The sequence below is a fragment of the Syngnathoides biaculeatus genome, chromosome 17 (assembly GCF_019802595.1).
Source record: "Syngnathoides biaculeatus isolate LvHL_M chromosome 17, ASM1980259v1, whole genome shotgun sequence".
In the NCBI taxonomy this organism is placed as follows: Eukaryota; Metazoa; Chordata; class Actinopteri; order Syngnathiformes; family Syngnathidae; genus Syngnathoides; species Syngnathoides biaculeatus.
The window spans coordinates 22,833,543-22,856,101 of record NC_084656.1 but is presented as its reverse complement, the minus strand read 5'-3'; the positions used below and the strand labels follow the sequence as shown (position 1 = coordinate 22,856,101).

General features: G+C 48.9%; 2 protein-coding genes across 2 annotated transcripts; one reads left to right on the top strand and one right to left on the bottom strand.

The window, feature by feature from the left end:
- On the top strand, positions 1 to 8,095 carry ttc33 (tetratricopeptide repeat domain 33). The gene is made up of 4 exons (XM_061802239.1): positions 1 to 236; positions 4,428 to 4,509; positions 4,979 to 5,110; positions 7,177 to 8,095. Exons 1-4 carry the CDS (start codon positions 13 to 15, stop codon positions 7,537 to 7,539), a joined length of 801 nt encoding a protein of 266 aa, XP_061658223.1. The 5' UTR covers positions 1 to 12; the 3' UTR covers positions 7,540 to 8,095.
- Positions 7,888 to 14,125, bottom strand: ptger4b (prostaglandin E receptor 4 (subtype EP4) b). The gene is made up of 2 exons (XM_061802238.1): positions 11,920 to 14,125; positions 7,888 to 10,131 (listed from the first exon to the last, which is right to left on the bottom strand). The coding sequence occupies exons 1-2, from the start codon at positions 13,015 to 13,017 to the stop codon at positions 9,589 to 9,591; spliced, it is 1,641 nt and encodes a 546-aa protein (XP_061658222.1). The 5' UTR covers positions 13,018 to 14,125; the 3' UTR covers positions 7,888 to 9,588.
- Positions 14,126 to 22,559: the final 8,434 nt, after the last annotated feature.

Sequence of the window (22,559 nt, the reverse complement as noted above, 5' to 3'; positions counted from 1 at the left end):
GAGAGTTCAGTAATGGCGTCCTTCGGCTGGAGGAGGAAAGCGGGCGAGAAGGTGTCCAAGTCGGCTGCGCGGCACTTCGAGGAGGCCGGGGCGGCCGGCCAGGAGCGGGAGGACGGCGACGGCCGGGTGGACTGGCAGCAGGCCGTCAAGCGACGCCGGGAGGTCCTGCTCGGGGAGTGCGCCGTCGAGAGCGAGCGGCTGAAGGAGGAGGGAGCCGCGCTGGCCGAGCAAAACAGGTCTTGTTGTCGTTGTTGTTGTTGTTGTCGGCGGCAGGGGGCGCCATTGCACAGAAAGAATTTCCACAAGATTGATTTTCGGCTTCGAATCAATGAAATTTGACCAATTTTCTCAGCAAAATGTTTTGAAATTGAAACACGTCAGTCGGAGCCGACTTTGAGGTTCAAATCCGTAACTGTAAAAACACAGAAACAAGATTGGAAAAGGGGCTTTTGTTTGCAAAATCTTGATTTGTTTACATACGTCGTCCAACGAGGAAATGTGCCACGAGCGACGAGTTGAATTTCAGTGGCGTTTTTCCGTGGTGCTCCTCATTTACCCATTTTGTCACATAATTGCGACTAACGTTTTTTTTTTTTTACGACTGACCGTGTGACATTCTCTTTATATTCAACATGTAAATATAAGTGCCTAAACTTTCAACTTCTCGTCGAGATTCGAGCCCTCGTCGTTATCTTCTACTTAAAAGCGGTGCTGATGTGAAGTCCATCTACAGGGACCTGAGACTCATTAGAGAGGTTTACGGACTTGAAAAGCTGGGCGAGACGCTCTTCCACACCAACCCGTCGGGGAAAACTTATATTAATAAATATTTTCATAAGTGGCAGTGGAAGAATTTCACCATCCGTGGCAGTGACTGAGTTAAGGGGCGTGGTCTCGCGGGTTATGTCAGGACTGATGTTTTCATTTCATATTCGTTGGTCCTGTCCAACAAAACGCTGTCTGTCTGTCTACTTTGTCCCCATGCGGGACATGTGTGACAACATCTTCATTTTCACACCATTTTTTTCGCCTCACCCAAAATTTGAGTTTCGTGCTCACAAGTCAACTCGGCCTCGTTGACTAAATGACGACGTGAACATTCGCCGGCTTTTCTCAAAGTCAGCTGGACCTCGTAACTTGAAGTTTGGGAAACGAGCCAGCGAAAAGTCTGAAGAATTCTCGGCCGTTCCGAGCGCCCTCAAACGACCTCGTCCAAAAAGAGTTTCTTTCCCGTCGACGTTATCTGATCTTTCCCGCCGCCAGGGCAGCTGACCGTTCCGGTCCGATTCCAATCGCGCCGGGCCGCGCTCGGCGACATCTGCTGATCCCGTCCGTCTGTCGCCACGGCGACCCCCTCGTAATCGCATTTGCCCGGAAATGATGCCCGTTAACGGCGCGCGCGGGACTTTGGACATAAATGGATGGTTTTCATCTCTTTCAAGCACTTTGACCCGCCGATGTCCTCTGCGGTGAACCGTTGCCGCTCGATATCGCCACGTCGCAGACTTTCAAGTGATGGCTTTTATGAGTTTCTTTTTTTTTTTTCATGCGCAGCTGACTTCAATTTTGCACATTTGCCGTACGCGGTGCCTCGTATCTGGTGAACCGTGTGCAGGAGAGTGAGAACACGCGCCAGGGACTACCTTCAAAAAAGTGTTTCAAACTTGTGGCCTGGCTTTTTCGTGGATTTTCACCTCTCGCGCTCGGGTCTTCGAATGAAGCTGTTGGCGGTTGTTGTCCTCGCAAGGGATGTTCTGATCCCGGTCGCGCACGGTTGGTGTTGGACGGGATCGGTGTGACGGTCCGAGCGCTCCCCCGTGCTGAAAATTCTCCTTGTGATGAATGCGCAGGGGAACGCTAACCCCGGTCTCATGGTTCCCCTTCTTCTACAATTAGGGCGCTAACGTACGTTATGTCCTTCCCTTAAAACAAAAGTTGAGGAAAACATATTTGCATATGTGTACGTTCAGCGAACGTGAACACTCGTTGAAGCACGCGTGGGGACGTTTCAGACCGGCCGCAAGTTTACAAAATGGAAGCGCACGCGCGTTCATCACAAGGAGACTTTTCAGCACGGGGGAGCGCTCGGACCGTCGGACGTGGTGTCACGAGCCCGTCTCCTTGGGGCGGCGCCGTTGTCGGTTCTAACAATACAGCATGACGACCTCCATAAGGCAATACGATAATAATCAGTTAACATTTTTGGAGGGTTGCGCAAAGAAAGTGACAGCAATTTTCTTGACGTTTAAAAAAGGAAAGAAAGGATAATTTACACGTAAACGTGCAAACTGACACACATTTTTCTTTGTCTCTCTCTACGAAAACGAAGACGTTTGTGTGGATTTTATCTGTATTTAAATGCTGTCGTATTGCGTAATCGTTCAGGCAGACATGAAGCTTAATTTCTTTTCATGCGCAGTTATAGCATTTGTTTTTTTGTCCATTTTTTAATACACGCATTCATGTTCTGATATTTGAGTGCATGAGTTAAAATGTTGTCGAACCCACCCCCCCCCCTCCCCCGCCCCCGTTGTGACATAAACGTGTTTGTTTGTCACGTTATGAAAGGAGCTGCGTGCGTGTCATTGTTTCCTGTCTCCTCAATAATAGTTATCATCATAAAAAGCGAGTATGTAACAGTCAGGGCTTGTACGTTTGTTTTGTTTTTGCCGGGTTCTAAATTGACTGAGGATGAACACGTCCAAGCCGGTCCGTATTGCATATGAATATGAAGGCCCCGCGACGTGACGGTTGCGCAGTCGTCCGTTGCGACGTCGACGCCCCAGCTAAATACATATTGTGCGTTGCTATTTTTGCCTGCCCTGCTTCCCGTTTGAAAAGGCCCAAAGTGTCCTTTTTTTCAGGCCGCTGTTTTTTTTTTCTTTTTCAGTGCGACGGCTGTAAAACCGAGACGGCCCCCGACGGGAAGGCGCTCAAATGTTCCGCCCGCGGCCGCCGATGCCCGTTGAACTTGTCGTCGTCCGCCGTCTTCGCACTTTGTTGGCAGTAACGTGTTTTGGTTCCGGGCCTTCGCGAGCACCCGCGCACGTTGCTTCATTTCCGAACATGCGCCGGCAGTTTGCTGATCGTTTCGACACTTCCCTCTTGCCCCTTTTTTTTTTTTTATTTTTATTTTTTTCTACGGAAGGTCTTTGCTGAACTTGTTCCAGTGAACGTACGCCGCGGTTTATCGCCGCGAATGACTCGGAACTTGCAATGATTCATATCTTGGAATTTGACTTGATAAAATCATTTTAAGTGAGAAAGTAGGCAGCCCGAGACATTTCTTTGTTTGTTTGTTTGTTTATTTTGGAGCGGACATCTTAGGGCCAATTGCACCATTTGCAACACTTGCACAGCATCCACCCGTTTTCTTTGCCGCTTATCCTCACGAGGGTCGCAGGGAGCCTATCCCGGCTGTCATCGGCCAGGAGGCGGGGCACACCCTGAACTGGTCGCCAGCCAATCGCACTCACAATCACACCTAGGGACAATTTAGTGTGTCCACTTAATGGGATGTGGGAGGAAACCGGAGCGCACATGCAAGCGCCACACAGGCGGGGCCGGGATCGAACCTGGGACCTCAGAACTGTGAGGCCGATGCTTGTCAGCTGCTCCACCGTGCCGCCCACTTGCACAACAGCTTTGGAGAATTTTGTTTGACCTAGCGACAAGAACATTTGGTGGATCAGGGTTGGCCTCACAGTTCTGAGGACCCGGGTTCCATCCCGGACCCGCCTGTATGGAGTTTGCATGTCCTCCCCGTGCCTGCGTGGCTTTTCTCTGGGTTCACACTCCGGTTTCCTCCCACATTCCAAAACGAAAGGTGCAAAATATATTGAACACTCTAAATTGCCCCAAGGTGTGATTGTGAGTGCGGCTGTTTGTCTCGATGTGCCCTGCGATCGGCTGGCGACCAATTTGGGCTGTTCCCCTCCCGCCTCCTGCCCGTTGACAGGCTCCGGCACTCCCCGCGACCCTCGTGAGGATAAGCGACAAAGAAAATGGATGGAAGGATGGATGGATGTTTATCGTTGATTGAACCCCCCCACCCCCACACACACACACACACACACACAAAAAGTGTTAAGAACACAATCAACAACAAATAAAACAACAACACAGGCAGTCTTCGAAGCGACCGTTTTGTCCCATTCCGTCAAAAAGGCGAAAGTCGCGCTTGAGATTCGGATTTTGGGAGCGTTCGTTGCCAAGCGTAGGCGGCGACCTTACGCAAGACTGAGCCCGTCGCTCACAAGCGATATCATGCGAGGCTGTGCTAAGTAAACGCGCGGCCCTTTCGCTAGCTTACATAACGCAAGACGGCTTTTGTTTGAAATTGTTCATCCTTCAGGGCCGTAAAAGCGACAAGTACGATTCCCAGCAGGCGTGCGGGTGCCGAAAGGAACCTTTGTGTTTGTCTTCAGGCTCCGGGAGGCCGTCAGCAAGTGGGACGAGGCCATTCAGCTGACGCCGGACGACCCGCTGCTGCACGAGATGAAGGCCCAGGTAAAGCAGTTCTGGCTTGCGATTTTCGCGGGGGGGGACCGAAGCCGAACAGACAAAACCTTCCCTGTCATCCGAGCAATTGAGAAGACAAACGAAGGAAATGGCTTGACTGAGAGATTTTCAACTTGGCTGGCCTTCTTCTCCCCGACCGAAGTTGATGTAAAGTTTCGGTAGAAACAAAGCCCAAATGTTGTCCTTGACACTTCAACAGTTTTTGGAATTTCAAAGCGGACTGGCTCACCCCATTCGATGTAGCCCGAAGCTTAGCGTGAGGCTAGCTCACAAATCAAGCTAGCTCGGGTGACGTCTAACCTGCGACTTTCTCGTTCGACGGGATCCGTCCAAGATGGCGGCCGTTGTTTGTCGGAATCGCGCCGCCGACGTGTTTCGGCTATCGCCGCTTCTGACCCGAGCTAGTTTACAACCCTGATTTTTTTTTTTTTGGGTCCCGTTTGGCGTCGGAGCGCAGGTGCTGACGACGCTGCAGGAGGTCTTCCCCGCCGTCGCGGCGGCCGAGACGGCGGTCAAGCTGCGGGGCGAGTGGTGGGAGGCCTGGCAGACTCTGGGCCGCGCCCAGCTCGGCATGGGCGAGGTCGACATGGTGAGTGACGGGCGCTTCGTTCGGGGAAAGACGGGCTCGCCGGCGCCGTCCAAATTGAGGAAATTGTCCCGAGCGTCGGCAGGAAGAAAAAAAAAAAATTGTCAATGGTTTTAAGAATAGCGTCCAATTGTTTCTGATACTGCAGTTGAATACATATTTCTTTGTAAGCCAACGAGTGCAACACTGACCCGATTTTTAGAGCCGGACGTGGCCTCCGAATTTTAGAGCTCTTCATACATCTGATTTTATCCAACTTTGAAGACTTTTGTAAGCGCTGGCGGAAATGTTTTGAGCAGAAACGAAGGCGAGCAGAGTTGGGCCTCGAAATCCAACACCGATGGCGTACGTCGTGTTCTGGTGATCCGTTAAGATCAGTCGCTCGCGCCTGTTTACTGCGAGCGCGCCCAGGAGCCCGCGGCCCGGCCCGTTGCCAACATTGCCGTCGGAACGTGCGCCGGCTTGAATAGATTTCCAAGGTGTGTGTAGTTGAAATAAAAAAAAAAAAAATACACTTGGGATTCAATAGAAGTACAGATAATCACGTTAAAAAAAATACATAAATAAACCAGAATACTTATACAGAATAGGAAAATATGTATTTTGTCTACCAACGTATTACATACCTTATCTTGTATACTTAAGTACAAAAGTTTACGCTGGTATTTAAAGTGGTACTTTTGTTTTGAACCGTCATTTGGATGTTTTATTTTATTTTGTATTTCGTATTTGTTGTTGCCTTGACTTGCACCGAAAATGTTACGATACGAGTACGGACGGTGGTGCTGACCTCAGCTGCGGGTAGAATTTGTCAGGAAAACAAACAAAAAAATCTCCAAACGAGCCTTCAAACAGCTCCAAATCAATATAAAAAAAAGACAATTGTAAAGGAAGTCTGTTTAGCCAAATGCTAACTCACGCCGCAAAATGCCATAGATGGGCTAACGGATTGCATCAGCGTCTCAAAATTAATATTTGAACACAAATAGCGGCGCAACGCATGTAGGGAGACGATATAATAATACATGCGTTGTATACTTTATCCTCCATGAAAAATGTCAAAGTATTATTTGTTTGTGTCGTGGCGAATGTTTGTGCACACCGTTCAATTCAACGATGTCATGAAGTCATTTTAAGTAAAATATAAAACGCTATTGACATTATCAAAAACGACATTATATTTGATGATGATGATGATGGTTATTATTAGGAGTTGCAAGCGTGGCTCTCGTGTCAAGGCGCTTGCGACCTCGCACCGTCGCCGCCTTCCGAGGAACCGCCGGGAAACGGGAAGACGGCTCGCCGGCGTTCTTCTTGTGCCGCTTCTTTTACGGCCAAGGCCAAGAAAGGAAGCGTCTATTTTTAACCCGGGCGAGTTTCGGGAGTTCTGCCGGCGCCGACGTGTTCCGATGGAATCGTTCCGCTGACTTTCCAGCATCTATTTTTTTCCCCCTGATGTTTGACTTTTCTGCCTTTTTCCACGTCAGAAAAGCCGTCGTCATATCTCGGGCTGGAATATGAATGCCTCGATTGTCCGAATCCGAACCGATGTTCGATCAGCCAGAGGGTCGCGTTCGCGCTCGTGTTTTCGCAGACGACGTTCATTTTGGAAACGTATCATTATTAGAAATGAAACGGGGGGCGGGGGGGGGGGGGAATGGGAAAAAGTTTCCGTCGCTTCCCCCGCTGCCAGCGTTTTGCCGTCTGAGCGCGTCGTCGTCTTTCGGTGTTTCCCGTCTGCCGCGATCAAGCGAGTGAAAGGAGAATGAACATAATGAAGGAGAGGAGAGAGAAAGTACGATGAGGAGATCAAAAAATAAATTGAGCCTTCCGTAAATGCAATATTTGTCGTTTTTGGCAGAGGATAAAGAATATAGACTGGGTTATTTTGTTGATCTAAATGTTGCTCCACCGTTTGTGGAAATATCCGGGTGACAAGGCAGCGACGTAGATGCTAATGTTTTTAGCATGTCAATGTCATTTTGCATTGTGTGTTAGCATGGAGCTAACGTGCCCGTGGGAAACCCGCGCGTCCTTTCGGTCTCACGGTCCGTTCGTTTTGCGTCCAGGCGCTGAGGTCCTTCCAGGTGGCCGTCCACTTGCGCCCGTGGGAACGCGCCCTTCGGCAGGACGACCTGGCGTGGGCGCGGACGCTGCGCCGGCGGAAGGAGACCGCCGGGGAGACCCTGCGCCGCCGGGAGGAGGACCGACGGCTGCGGCTCGGGGACGTCCCCGAGCTCCGCGGGGACTTCGACTTTGAGTCGGACGAGGTGGTGGCGGCGTGCGAGGCCGCGGCCCGGCGCCAGGCGCGATTCCGCCCAGGGGGCCCCGCCGCCCTGGCCCTGGCGGTGGACGGCGAGGGGAACGTGCTGGAAGCGTCCGGGGACGCGACGGAAACCTCGCTGGAAGATTTCGTCAAAGTGAGAACGTGAGGAACAAATCGCCAAAGCTTCCCCTTCAACTTGTCGTCTGCAACTTTTATTGAACCGAATGTTTAAGAACAAAAATGTATGGAAATAATGATCACGTCGCTGTGATATTCTTCCTCAGAAAGTCGTACGAATGACGCAGGTGAGGTGAGTTCATTGTAGCTTCTGCCACCTAGTGGAAGAGCATGAAATTGGGCCGCAGTGGTCCTGTGGAACCCCAGGGGTTCGGCGACCCAGTCGCTGGCTTCGGCGGGCAGCTCGACGTGCGCCGTGTCTGTGAAAGTCTTTTTGCGCCGTCGCACCTTCGCTTGAAATGCTTTTGGTGTTTTTTTTTTGTTTTTTTTTTTCAGCTAGGCATCCATTTTTCAGGTCGTAGTTCTGAAGCGTTCGAGCGCGAATTTTATTGACGGAATCGTTTATCCGTTGAAATTTGGCGGAGTTGGCGACGGCGCTCTCGGGTGTCAGGTGGGCGGGGCATTTATGGGAATTTGCCCCAAAGGGTCCGTGACGTCGTTGCGCAACTGCAAATGGATGTGAAATAAAGCCACTCAAGTCGAAATGTAGCGCTTCCTTTTTGTTTTTCCTCCACGTTTGAGGAAAAGAAAGCTGCTCATCCTCATCTGTTTGTTCAATTGGAATTTCCCCAAATGAGCGAAGAAGACGACCGGGAATCGTCTTTTTGTGTGCGAAGGGGAAGTGAGGAGCGATTTGCGTGCCGAGGGCGGCGGCATTTTCCAAATGGTGCAGAAATGATGCTCGGAAGCTTTTGCTATCTGTCGCTGATGGCGCCTGACCTCGGTGTGGGTTCGATTCCCGCTCAGTCATGGTGCCAATGTCTGCCCGCTGAGCGATGTCATCTGCTCTGCGACTGACTCGTGACCAAGCCGGGATGGGCTATTGACTCCCTCCTGACCCTTGTGAGGATAAGCGGCGTGGCTAATTGATGGATGGATAGTTTGAACTGTCACGAAAACAAAAAGATTAGCATCAGCGTTCCGCTTGACGTTTCTCAGAATCTTTTCTTCCGGGGTTATGAAACCAGCCCCACGTCCCGCTGCAGAGTTTCCTTTTTGCTGGCTGCGGTTGTAGCGTTTTATTGTGATAGGACACAATATCCTGTGGGTCTTACTTAAAAGATATTTTTTAAAAATGACATGAGGGGAAAAAAAAGGCTCGTTTTCCAACTTTATTGTTGCTATATTTGTTTTTTAATACAAGGTCAAGAGTGGTTGTGTTTTCATATGATTTCTCATAAATGTCCATTTTCTACAACGATAATGGCATCAAACATATCCACCCCCCCAAAAAAAAAAAAAAATATATATATATATATATATGGATATCAATCAATCAATACAATGTGACGATAAATGGGATTACATTCATGGCAAGATTAGCGATCTGTGGTAAAGACTCACTTCCGAGATCTTTCGGGCCTTCGGCCGCCATCTCGTAATATCGGCTTTTTTTTTTTTGTTTTTTCTCACGGAGAAAACCGGAACGTGCGCATTTTCCCACTCCAAAATAAATTATTAGCATCTTGCAACAAAAACGTTCACATTTTGACATCTTACTTGTCACTTAGCGCAGAGCTAACACACTGTGTGATAATGAAAATATTTAGAAAATGGGGCGGGATTTTATTTTTATACAGCCCCCCGCCAGAGACCTCGACGTTGCCCTCCCCCAAAACTTTGTCAAGGACCCCGAAACATAGCAAAGCTAGAAATGGGGACAAAACGCCACTTTGCCTCGATCAAACAACTCACTTCAACATAGTTCATTGTCGCCAAGATGCCAACGCCAAAGTGAAACTCCTCCACTGACTTCAACTTAGTTCTTGGGGGGGGGGGGGGGGCTGCTTTTTAAATGTTGTGAATTGGCACCGACTGCGAAGAGGGTTCTGGATCGAATGAATGGGAGCTCAAACGGGGGTTGACTGGAAATCCAGTCCAAAGTGACGCAAGCGGTGGGTCGGAATTGAGTGGATTTAATCCCGTGGACGTGTCCGATGTTACAAATATTTACAGCCGACAAGATGAAGCGCAACCTTCAGATGCATCTCTCCCGGGCGTTTGGCGTCCCGTCCGCGAGCGACACTTGCAAAGTCGGCTTGGAGCTCTCCGGCCCGACCTCCCACGTCGGCGCCGGCGCCGTCTCCCCGCCGGGCGAGCCCGAGCCCCCGTCCGCCCTTTCTCGGAAGGACGCCGTCCCGCCGTCGGCCGGGTACAGAAAAGTCAGCGAGGTGCACCCCGAGGTCCCCCTCCGCCCCCCGGACACCAAAGACGGCGAGTCCCGCGACGCGACGGACGACGACGACGACAGGCAGACGCCGCGGCAGGGGAAGGGACCGCCTGCGCCGCAGGGGAAGGGACCGCCTCCGCCGCCTCGCCGCCGCCGTCGCCGTCCCATCTTGCAGAAGAGACACTTGATCTTCTCCACCAGCGTGAGGACCACCGTCTTCCGGAGCAGGATGTACACCCACGGGTCCAAGATGGGGTTGACGGAGGCCATGCGGATGGCCAGCAGGTCTTTGTTGAGGCCCGTGGACTCTTCCCTTTGGTTGCTGTACAGCTGGTTGACGAAGATTCTCAGCTGGGGACCAAAGGAGGGGAAGGTTCAAAGTGTCTCCATCGGTCAAACGGCACAAAAATTCAAGAGTCCGACCTCCAACGATCGCATGGAAATGAAACTAGAGGTCGGCGAGGCCAGGAACAAAAATGGCTGACGCACCGAAGGCAGACCAGCGTGTGTCTTTTGCACGTGTGTGAGAAGTAGTACGAGAAGTAGTACGAGTCTATACCGTCGGGCTGGCATCAGTCGAAAAAAAAAAAAAAAACTGCCCCCAGGTGGCCGGTGGCCCGTAAACCATAAGGAGTAGCACGATGTACGTTAAATTGAAGCAAAAAAAAAAAAAAAGGTGACAAAAACTATTATCTTTGCAGTCTATTTAATTAGGTCATAACCTTTTTTTAAAAAAGAAAAATAAAATATATATCGTAGAGTTTTATTAGAGGCCCCTCTGAGGAGGAATTTGGCAGATTAGACCGTGCAGGCTGACGTGTGATTGGTCGAAAACATCTGATAGCCCCATAAATATCCTGCAAATAATGCATATTTTATAGTAATAAATAAAAATGTATTTAAGGATACATTCTAAATCATTCTAATATTAATGTATAATAGATATAAATATAATTATATATATATATATTATGCATAATATTAATCTAATTTTAAATGAAGAATTACTGAACTTTTTATATTATTTAATCATAATGCCTATGCAAATAATAAATAAAGAATGGTTTCCGAACGAAGCAACTAATCCTGTAGATTGCTTGGAAACCAGGAAACAAAATAGTTGACGTTGAAAGGCGAGCTTTGAAGTTTGTATGTGTCGACATCCAAATGGACTCGCCTCAGTTTGGTGATCCAATTTGCGATTCGTCTTCACTTTTCACGGACTGTTAGGAGGCTTTTTATTTTCAGCAAACGTCTGGGCCACTTGCGCCGGGGACGATTTGGCGTGGCAAATTTAACAAGAAGGCCGAAGATGCATTCGGATCGGAACTGGAACTTTCTGAGGCGAAAGCGAGCCAAGTTCGGCGCAGGTGGTCCGGCGCATTTTCCAGAACCCCGCCGCAGGTGATTGGACCGGTTTGTCCTAGTTTTGAGATGCGAACGGAACGAACGGGGCAGATTGCCCCCCCCCCCTCCCCCCCCCCCCCCAAAAAAAAAAAAACAAACAAAACAAAAAAAAAAAAAAACAAGCGGATCCTTTTCCAAAAAAATCGCTTCCAGTGCTGAATTGTTTTGTTTGGACAAAACCCAAAACGGGTTCTGCGATCCTCATCTGAAATCCTCAAGTGACAAGTTGTCTGCGTCGCGTCACGCTGTGGCTGATTGACGGGCCTGTCATGAATTCATAGTGGGGAAAAAAAAAAATCATCGTCGCATGAGACTCGAGTAGTTTTTCTTTTTTTTTTTTTACATTTTGCGCTTCAGTGGACTTTGACTTGACTTGAAATGTAAAAAAATTGCAACTCTGCCTCGCGTCTCGATCAACTGAAAATTTTCAGTTAGGCAGTTCAATTCCAAAGTGAGACGAGAATTATTGCATTGTTTTGGTCGTGAAGAAATGAAAAGTGCCGCCTTCAATGGACGGCAGGACGTCGTTTTTTTTTTTTATCATAATACAGTAGATGAGTATTACATCGAAGGAAAATTATGATTTTTTTTTTTTTTTTGTTAAATGAAAGTGTAGTAAAATTGTCGAAAAGTCTAAATTTGTAAGTAGGATTTTTGTGACACCGAGCGGTTTGTTTTTCCCTTGTTCGAACAGGCCTGACGCGGGCGCAGGTTCGAGCCGACCCGACTCACCAGCAACGGGATGGAGCAGACGAGCACCACGGCCGAAGTGGCGATGAGCAGGATGACCATCTGGATCTCGGCCCCGGCCAGCCGCCCCAAGCTCCTGCGGCGGGCGAAACGCCTCTCGGCGGGGCCCCCGGACGCCGCTTCGTGCGCCGCCAGCGACGTGCGGCGCACGAAGCGGCGGTGCATGAGGATGAGCGCGCCGCACACCAGGACGTTGCAGGCCACCGTGGCCAGCACCACGGCGGCGTTGACGCCGGCGTACACCAGGTTGAAGGCGGCCGCGGACGTGCCGTTGCCGCCGCCGTGCCAGTCGACGAAGCACCAGCTGCCCGGCCGCTGCAGCTTGACCTGGCCCCAGCCCGCGGCCGGCAGCGCGCACAGCCCGGCGTTGCCCGCGTAGATGGCGAGCAGCGCCAGCGCCGCCAGCCGCTGGTCGACGTAGTCGTTGTGGAAGTAGGCGTGGTTGATGGCCAGGTAGCGCTCCACCGACATGGCGCACACGATGCACAGCTGCGCCGCGAAGAAGAAGAGCAGCACGAAGCCCGAGAACTGGCACAGCGGCTGGCCGCCGGGCCAGGACCCGCGCGCGTACGTGGCGATGGTGACCGGGCTGGCCAGCAGCGTGCCCAGCAGGTCGGTGACGGCCAGGCCGCACACCAGCGTGTAGAAGGTGGTCTCCTTCTGCTCCTTGCGCGAGATGCGCAGCACCACGACGGCCGTCACGTTGCCCACCACGCCGAAGATGAACATGATCACCGGGATGGTGGGCGGCTGGAAGCCGCGAGGCGGGTGCGCCGCCTGCGGGGCGCCGCTGCCGTTCATGGTGCCTGCCCCACCCTTCCTCAGGTGAAGACGGCCATGGCGGTCCCGGCGCCCGGAGAACTTTTTGGGGACGCTCCTTCGCGCTCGCTCCGCGCGGGTGCGCTTGTGGCGGGCATGCGCGGGGCGACTTTGCTCCCTCGGCTCGGCTCCTCCTCCGAGATGAAGCAAGCGGCGCACTTCCGCTTTTGTTTGGTGCGACTCGATGTCTCTCGACGAGTTCTCACGTCGCTCAGCGAAAGCAAACTTGCGAGTGTCCACAACTGAGGACCGTGACGCCATTTCATCTTGCGCGCTCTCCAGAAGACTCGCGTCGGCGCCATTATTTTTGTTCGTTTCTCTGTTTGTCTTCTTCCAAGACAGGATATGCGTTTCCCTGGAGCGTCACGACAGTCCAGTACCGAAATAGTCCCTTATCGTAAAAATGTGACTTATGAAACACACACACACACACACACACACACACACAAAAAAAAAAACCAAACCACTCACCCTCATCTAAAATATGACTGCACTCCCACCCTGCTGCGACCCTCTCAGGGCGTCCCAACCCTTCATTTCTTCTTCCCGAAACGTTGCAGAACCTTTTTGGGTCCAGAAAGTTCAGCCGTCATTAATCAGCAATCCACTTTATCTCCTTAAAACCAGCTGGTGCCGAGTCCCAATGATGTGGGAAAATTGAGCGCTTTCCTTTGCGCCGGTCGCTAGCATACACTTAGCTAGCCAGCTAGCTACGGGCAAAAAACGCGGGCAATTTTCACAACAGCTCGGTGTCATTATTAAAATACCCGAGCGAGGCCATGATGATGATGATGATGGGATGACCCGGACGAGCCTGTCGCCAGTCGCCAAGTGAAATACCCCCGCTAAGCTCCGCTAGCTGGTGGTTAGCATCAAAGCCCCGCGACGGCCAGCTACCAGATGCTAATTGGATAGCTTTTCGTGGCTCAAACTTACTGATCTGGATGCAGAAGAAGGTTGCTAAACAATCCAGAATCCATTTCTCGTTCTCTCGGGTTTTCACTTTTGCGAGCGTGTCAGGAACTCCCGCGACAAAAGTGAGTTTACCGAAGACCAAAGCCACAACTTGGCCTCGAAATCAAATCAAAGTTGTCGGAAAACACGTCAATTCTGGAGCAGCCCGGGGCGCGCTCACGCGGTCCCCGCGAACTCACGTTTGAGGTTAGCGCGATCCCCTGCGGGTAGTAGCGACCCCCGCTGCACAAAGTCGGCAAAAGCGCCACCCGAATCCGAGCGGCGGGAAACTGCACGGACTCCCGGGCTCGCCCTGGGAACGCCGGAGCGCTCATGTGACAAAAAGGCCTCCGGGGGGAGCCAATCAAAACACGCCTGATGAAATTTATTGCCCCTGGAAGCGCCCCTGCACCCCCCTGAGAAAGTCGTTTGTTTGGATACACGTGGCCCCGTTTCGGAGTTTTATTTTTTTGGATGGGACTTTCGTGCCTCTCGCGGAAAGTCGGCCGAGATCCGTTTTCACGAGGACAGAACCCCCCCCCCCCCCACACACACACCAAAAAAAATGTATTTTACCCAAGCGTGAACCGCGTTGGCGGGAAGGAGAACTCATCAAAGTCCCACTTGGACGGATTAAACGTCCTGCCGTGCATTTTTCGAACGTCTGCGATGTAGCAAAGTGGGCGAAGCAGGCTTTCATTGGAAATAACTTTGGGACAGGAAGTCATGCTTGGTTGAGGTCAACGTTTGTCCCCCCACCCCCTCAGATTTCTGGGGGGGTGGGGCAGCTTTCCGACGTTAGCGCCCGCGTCCTCCCGCGTCCCGGCAAACGTTTTCGCTCTTTCCGCGCCGGGCCGCTCGTAATTCCGTCGTCACAGGAGGCGTCGGATCCGTGTTTTTCACCGCCGTCGGCGTTGCACAAGCGGTTGTTTATTTTTCTGCCGAGAGTTCCGGAGAACAACGACAGACCCCCCCCCCCCAAGCCCCCCCCCCCCCCCCCCCCCGCTCCGGCAAGTCCCGATGTGTCGGCACCGCTCGGCAAGTCGAGCAAGATGCTCGGCGTCAATTTCCAGCTCGTCACTCATCGTCATCCCGCGCAAGTTTCCCATGTTGTTCGTACTGGGGGGGGGGGGGGGGGCAGGTTACTCCCCCAGTGACGGGTTAAAGGTGGAACTCCGAAGGAAGGCGACGTCCTCTGGATGCAACCCCGATAAACTCAGCAGAGTCGGAGGAAGTTGTCGCGTCATTTGGCTTTTTCTCATTTCTGGGGGACTTTTCTCCACTTTGACTTCTTGCATCCATTTTTCAAAATATTGTCGGTGTCTTGATTTGTGTTTTTCTTCGTTTTGTTCCACGTCCCGTTTGTGCTCGTCAGGACCGATCGGCTCCCTCCGGCCTCTCGTCCAGGTGTGCCTCGTTGTCTCCTAGTTTTGGTTTTTGAGGTTGTCCGCAAATCCTTTTCTGGAGACTCCCGAAGGCCCACCTGGCCTCCCCTCCGTTCAGGTCCGCGAAGCCTTATGAGACGTTTTGTGATTTGGGCTGAACTGGACTTGACTTTGGCGGCGCGGTGTCTCAGCTGGCAAAGCGCTGGCCTCACAGTTCTGAGGACCCGGGTTGGATCCCGACCCCACTTGTGTGGAGTTTTCATGTTCTCCCAGTGATTGTGTAGGTTTCTTCCGGACACTCCGGTTTCCTCCCACATCCCCCCCCCCCAAAAAAAAGAAAAAAAAAACGTGCGAAATTGATTGAACACTCTAAATTGCCCGTAGGTGTGATTGCGAGCGCGGCTGTTTGTCTCAATGTGCCCTGCGATTGGCTGGCGACCAGTTCAGGGTGTTCCCCACCCACCTCTTGCCTGTTGACAGCTGGGATAGCCTCTAGCACTCCCTGCGACCCTCGTGAGGATAAGCAGCAAAGAAAAGGATGGATGGATGGATGGACTTACGCCCCAGAACGGAAATGCAGGGTAAAATCGCACATCGCAGATGATTGACGCAATTTTCCTCCCGAGTTTTCCTGCTCGTCTCAAATAGATTGCAATATTTTCTTAAAATGATTTTTTTGTGTGTTTTTTTTTTTTAAGCGGTCAGTGGAAGTCAGTGGTGGGGCGGTGAAACAGCGCCCCCTATTGACCGGACGCCACTGGACACTTACAGTTGCGAAGGGGTGAAACTTTTCTGTAAGTTTTCATGCAAATTTAAGGTGGCGAATTTTGGAAATATTGCAAATCGGGGACTTTTTTTTAATTGAAATTCATCCACAGTCACGCATTCATGATTAATTTTTTTTTTTTTTGTAGGTGTCATTGTGTACTCACCAAAAAAAAAATAGATTGGGATACTCGTAAGTCAAGGTACTGCAGTATTTACAGGAAATCATCCGCTTGTTTTAATCAGGATTGTGCTTAAATATATTTTAGTCAACGATAACCGTCAAGTTTTCATTCATTCTCGTGAAAACTTTCTCACTTATTTCGTGAAGTTTTTTTTTTGTTTTTTTTTTTTTCTGTGTACTTCAAGGAGCAAGTTTGAGTATTTTTTTTTTCCCCCACCTGCGACTGTTTTCTTGAATAATTCAACTGGGAAGGAAGGAGAACAGCGTGTCCTCCTTCCGCCGGCGGACTCGTCTTTTACTCGCAGTTTGACTTTGAAGCGTTCTCCGTTTTTTTTTTTTTTTGCCACTTATCCTCACCAGGGTCGCGGGGAGTGCCTGGGCCCCGTCCCAGCTGTCAATTGGCAGGAGGTGGGCGGGGCACACCGTGAATTGGTCGCCAGCCAATCGAGATCACACCTAGGGGCAATTTAGAGTGTCCAATTAAAGGAAACCGGACTGCCCGGCCCGGACGGGGAGAACATGCAAATTCCACACGGGCGGGGCCGGGATTGAACCTGGGTCCGACGCCATCCATCGTGCCGCCCACTGAATACCGGTCGCAAAGTATTTGGTATATAATTACCCCCGTCAGCCGCACGTTCAGGTGCACTTTTGAGCATAAGCTTGAAGGGAACAAGTCCGGACACTCGCAAAGTATTTCCCCCCTCGGGGAGGGCAAACATCGCATACCGAACGTCTCGCGTGGCGTGTGCGTGTACTTGATAGCGAGGATGAGGTGACTTTTTATTTATTTTATTTTATTGATTTATGTAAAGCGCGAACGATGACACGTGGCCAAAGTTTGCTGCGAACGCGCAGCAAACATGGCTGCGCTCCTTCCTTCAACTGCTCGGTTTACACTTCGCAGTGTAAACTTTTTGTTGGAATTTAACGCAGTTGGGAGGTAGAAAAAGCAAGCCGACAATTGACGTGCGGTGCGGGGTGCATTTGCTGCTGCTGCTGCTAACCAAAACAGCAGCTGCCACCGAAAACGGTCGATTCAAGTCGTCACGCCGTTTATGTTTCATACAATTTTGCAATTTACATTATACTATTTTCGTACACTGGTTCACTTGTATAAAGTACACGAAGCAGTTTAAAGAAAGTGGATATAAAAAGTCTACACACCCCTGGCAGGTTTTTGTCAAGGAAAGGAAGACTTAGACCAAGGGGAAAAACCATTTGAAGACTTTTTGGATCATTACTGTGACCTGCAACCTTTCCAGCTATATTAAAAAAAAAAAAAGAGGATTAGTAAAAATAAGCGCATGAAATAATGTGGTTGCACAGGTGTGCACACCCTCTTCGAACTGAATGAACCGTTTGCATCGAAAACTGCTCCAAGGAGAGTTGGCAGGCGGCTGCCACCATGTAAAGTGGCAACAATACATTAACGGCAGATGTTCTAGTGGGCTTTTCATGACCTTTTTTCTTCTTTTTAGGTTTTACGCAAACGCTGACGGCTATTTTCAACCGTTGCTAAGCACTTTGTTGGGGGTGGTGAGCGATGAATCTCATTTAACAAGTTTGAATGTGATTGGTTCTTTCTGAACAGAGCCACACCCCCTGTTACAAAGGGTGTGCGCACTTGTGCAACCACGATATTTCACTTGTTCATTTTTACGTCCCTCCTCATTTTTTTGGATTCCATCGAGCCGTCCAGTTTACGGGTCATATTATCGATGGCAAAAGTTTACAATTAGTGATCCATCTCATTTTGATAAATCACAAAAAGCTGGCAATCGAACGGGGGTGTGCGGACTTTCTATACGGCTGTATGTTTTCCGATCGAAATCAAGCTTAAATGTTATTTATACACTTCCTTTTGCACTTGAAATTGATGTTATAAATTGCAATTTACGCTGCTGCGTGTTGTGCATCGACCTGCCCTTGCGCACCGTGCGATTATTATGATTAGGATTATTATTCCGACCCCCCCCCCCCCTTGATTTTTTTTCTTTCTTTCTTTTAATGGTGTTTTGCGCCGCGGGCGTTGCGCGGTGCCGCGACCTGCCGGGATACAATGGAGCCTTTTATTTAAGAGCTTGTGCAGATTCCAGCGACGTAATCGCTTCAATTGCGCAGACGCTCGTCTTTTCACCCTCGAGTCGGCGTGAAAAGCCCCCGAAAAAATTAAAATGTAGCCCGTCTTCACGTGAACATAAAAGATTGCTGCCTTGCTTGTTGCTTCAGGTTTTTTTTGACGCGTTTTTTTCGCCTCTGAATTCGCTTAAAGTTTTGTAATTTCGCATCGCACTCAAAAGTCGAATTTGAGGGCAATCAGACAAAATCTTGAGCAGTTCTAGAAGCTTCTTAAAGACCCCTGGAAAGCGCCAAAATGGTGACTCTGAACCATAATGGCAGATGTCCTCTCTTCTCGCAAAGCTTCTTGAGTTTTTCTTACTTTTCTTTTTAAAGGGAATTAAAAAAACATGTTTGCAATATCACAATGTTGGGGGAAAAAAATCTGCAATTTTGACATTCTAGCAAGAAGCAGCATGATTTGCTTTTGCGGGCCGCATGAAATGATGTGGCAGGGCCAGATCTGGCCCCGGGGGCACCTGTTTGACACATATATGGTATAGGAATAAAATTAACGTCCACTCCTACTTTTTTAAGGCCGCGCTTTCCAACGGTGATGGCCGTTTCTTTCTGCGATGTAGCGAAGTTGTTGTTTTTTTTTCAGTTTCAGCGGTCCATCAGTTCTGAATCGTGAACGTCCGCCACGAACTGGTCATGTTTTCTTAAAGACCCCGTGGAAAGCGCCAAGACCTTCCTGGCGTCCATTGAAAACTCACTTATTCGCTTTTTTTTTTTTTTTCGTCTTCTTCTTTGCGCTCAGGCCAAAGTCATGGTCACAATTTTCCAGAAATGCTTTGGCGCCATCTGGTGGCATGCTCGTGCCAAACAACGATAGCCCTGGAAACACTTCCATTTAAAAAAAAAAAAAAAAAATGGAATTCTTGGGAGCATTTCGATCATTTTATTGTCTGCAAATAAATGCTATAAATCTTTTCAGCGTTGGAAACTTATATTAGTAATTTATATATTACAATTGGGTGGAACGGTGGTTCGGCTGGTCAAGCGTTGGCCTCACAGTTCTGAGTTCCCGGGCTCGATCCCGCCCTCGCCTGTGTGGCTTTTCTCCGGGTGGGCACTCCGGTTTCCTCCCACATCCCAAAAAAATTCAACATTAATTGGACACTCTAAATTGCCCCAAGGTGTGATTGTGAGTGCGACTATTTGTCTCGATGTGCCCTGCGATTGGCTGGCGACCGGTTCGGGGCGTACCCCGCCTCCTGTCCGTTGACAGCTGGGATAGGCTCCGGCGCTCCCCGCGACCCTCGTGAGGATAAGCGGCAAAGAAAATGGACGGATAATACAATTGTTCAATATACTCAAACACAGCCAGCTGCAAGTAAGAAAATTTGAGAAACTGGCAGCCTTGTTAAACTAAGGGAAAAACTTTAAAAAAAAAAAATTTCAAATCAAGCAATATCACTTTATAATTGACAAAAAATATGCTTTTTCTGTCCTTTGGCCCCTAAAGACTTTTTACACGGACATCAATTACTCTGGTTTTTATTTGTTTTGTTCAATATGTAACTGAATAGTTACGTAAAGCGAGGTGGAAAAAAATGAATGATTAGCTTCTACAACTATGTAAAAATGTGCAAAAGAAAATCTAAAAACAAACATGTTGAGCTGAACTTGTTCAATTTTGCTTCTGGACAATCATCCCAATTCGGTACAGCTAACGTGCACATTTTTGGGAATGTGGGAGGTAGCCAAAGTATGCAGAGAAAAACATGTACAACGTGTGTAATAACATGTACTCATTGTGCTCGCAAGATGAAGGCACGCGTGCTGAAAAGTTTCCGACATACTTGAAGTTCGGGACGCAGATGATCTCGGCATTTGGTTTTGTTTTTCTTTTCACTCGGCACTCCATCACAACTTGGGGAGGAAAGAGAACAAATGTCTCCTTCCTTCCCTCCCGACATTTGTCAGAATTTCATTAAAGGCGTGAAACTTCCGGGACGTTCCTTTTTAAATGGTGCGTGTGAGGTTATTGGAAATTTGGAAATGGAGCCACGCCCACTGATTTAAAAAAAATAAAAAAAATAAAAATAAAAGCGTGGATGGCTCATCGGACACCAAAACCGAAATCCGCCATCTTGATACTCCCAAATCAAGCATGCCGACCTGTGCGTTAATCGCCAGTTTCGTGGCGTTCAGTTGTAAAGATTTACTTTGACACTGTTAAAGTTTGTTTGTAAAAGTTTTTTTTTTTTTTTTAATTTTCTGATGAGCTTAATTCTCTTGAGCAAAGTTTTGTGTCCGGTTGTTGTTGTTTGCCGTCACTCTCTGCTTCACCGACGTTTTTTTTTTTTTTTTTTTTTTTTCTTCGCGAAAAAGCGATGTCAATATTTTCCCAAACTTCATCAGTGGATAAGCAAGGAAACACATTTTCTGTGAAATTGCTGATGAATTTCATAATACAAAACTCTGCAAATCGATTTTGATTTTCAAATGTGAGGAAACGATGTTGACATTTTCTGTCTGAAATTGGACGTCGCGGAGACAACAAACGAAGAATGCGTTTAGCATGTATTTTCACATTGCCAGTCCTTATTTCCAATTTTTTCTGACAAAAAAAAAAATGCTTAGTTTTTTGCCATGTTATGATGGTCGCGCTTCACAGCATATTTTGGGAAAAGTTAACATGTCACAGAAATGGGGCCCTCGGTACTAAGCAAGCTTTCTTGCTAGTCACGGTGTTCGATGTCTTTCCTTTGCCTTTTTTGGCTAACCAAGTGGAATAAAAAAATCCTTCATGTCACCAGAAGAGAAAAAAATGTCAAGCTCACACGAGCAGTTTTAATTCTACACGCCAAATTTTGAGAAAACCCCGCCATAATCCAACCTGTAAGCCATGTCCTCCACACGTTTTGGGAGTACCAAGATGGCGGCCATAGCGCTCGATGTGGATGCGCTATCAAGTATTTTATTTTATTTTATTTATTTATTTATTTCAGATCGGTGGTGTGAGATTATTGGAAATATGGACATGTAGCTACGCCGAGTCTGAAGCCCAGAGAGTTCCTGTCCTCAGGGGCGGGTCTTGTTGCGGACCGCCAACGTAGCCGCAGGTGAATTTTGGACCACTATCGCATGAAACATTTTCTAGCGGCCATAAAACTTGAAATTCTGCAAACTGGCAGAAAAGTATTTAGTTGAATGCTCCCTCAAATGAAGGTTCCTAAATTCCAAGCGCTAAAAGCTAAATTGAGATCAACGTGAAAGCTGCTTGCCGAGCGGCTAAGCTACACAGCTATATGCTAGCTGTAGCGTGACGTTAGCATGTTAGCAACAAACTGATGGACTTTATGACATTATGACATGCCATATTCCGGATTTTCACGTCAGCCTCAAAATGCTGTGGGTGGAAACTGATTGCAAAACTAGGACAAATGCTAAGCTAAAAGCTAAGCTAAACGGTACACTCTTTATTTGGGGTTACCGGTTATTGCAATGAAGTTTCATCTTGGAAGTCACGACGGGTGGAGGGTCCACGCACTCGAGTTGACCCCCCCCCCCCCCCCGCCGTGTCGGGAAGTCGCGAAATCGAACGGGAACGGCGGCCGTGAGATCCGAGATAACCGCCTTCCCATGGAACGTTCTAAAGTGTAATTCCGCTGGGGGGCGGAAAATATTTGCGGTTCAGTGCGATAAGCCACTTCGGCCAGAAAGCAGTTTTTTGTTTGTTTTTTTTTTTCATCTCGGCTATTCGTGTTTTCTGCTTTTTGATACTCGACGAAGACAAAGTCCCAAATGATGATGGGAGGTGCGTGTTCAAGTGGTCCCAAAACTTTCCCAAACATGCCCCCCACCCACCACCCTCCCATCGTTGGCCTCACTCGCGTTTCTAAGCACTGCGGAGCCAATCAGGACTGTGGGAGGAAGAACCAGACAAAAACCAGAACAGACCCCAATGGAATTTTTATGATGGGTATTCACAAGGAGCAGACCTTTGTCCACCATGCTGCCCCCCCCCCCTCCCCCCATGGCAACAGGCAAAAAAAAATCATTTGTTGTGCGTATTAAAAAGGATGACAGACTCAATATAGACATGGAAATTGCAAGGGCCCTAAAATGGAGCTATGAGGGACACCCATGTTGACGGTTCACACAAATTTTGTCACAATCTGTCATCCCCCCCCCCCCCCGCCCACTAACATTTAAATACACTTGAAAGACAAGATATTCAGTGTTCACACTGATTAAGGGTTTTTTTTTTTTTTTTTTTTGCAAATATTTTATTATTCTGAATTTGATGGCTGGAAAAAAATGAAAAAAAAAAAAAAGATTTGTTTCCTCCACATGTGTTTGCAATTAATCTTCTGCAGCAGGAACGCGATGACGAGTCGACGTGTTGCTCGGGTTGAGTTGAGGTTGAATCCGTACAACGAGAC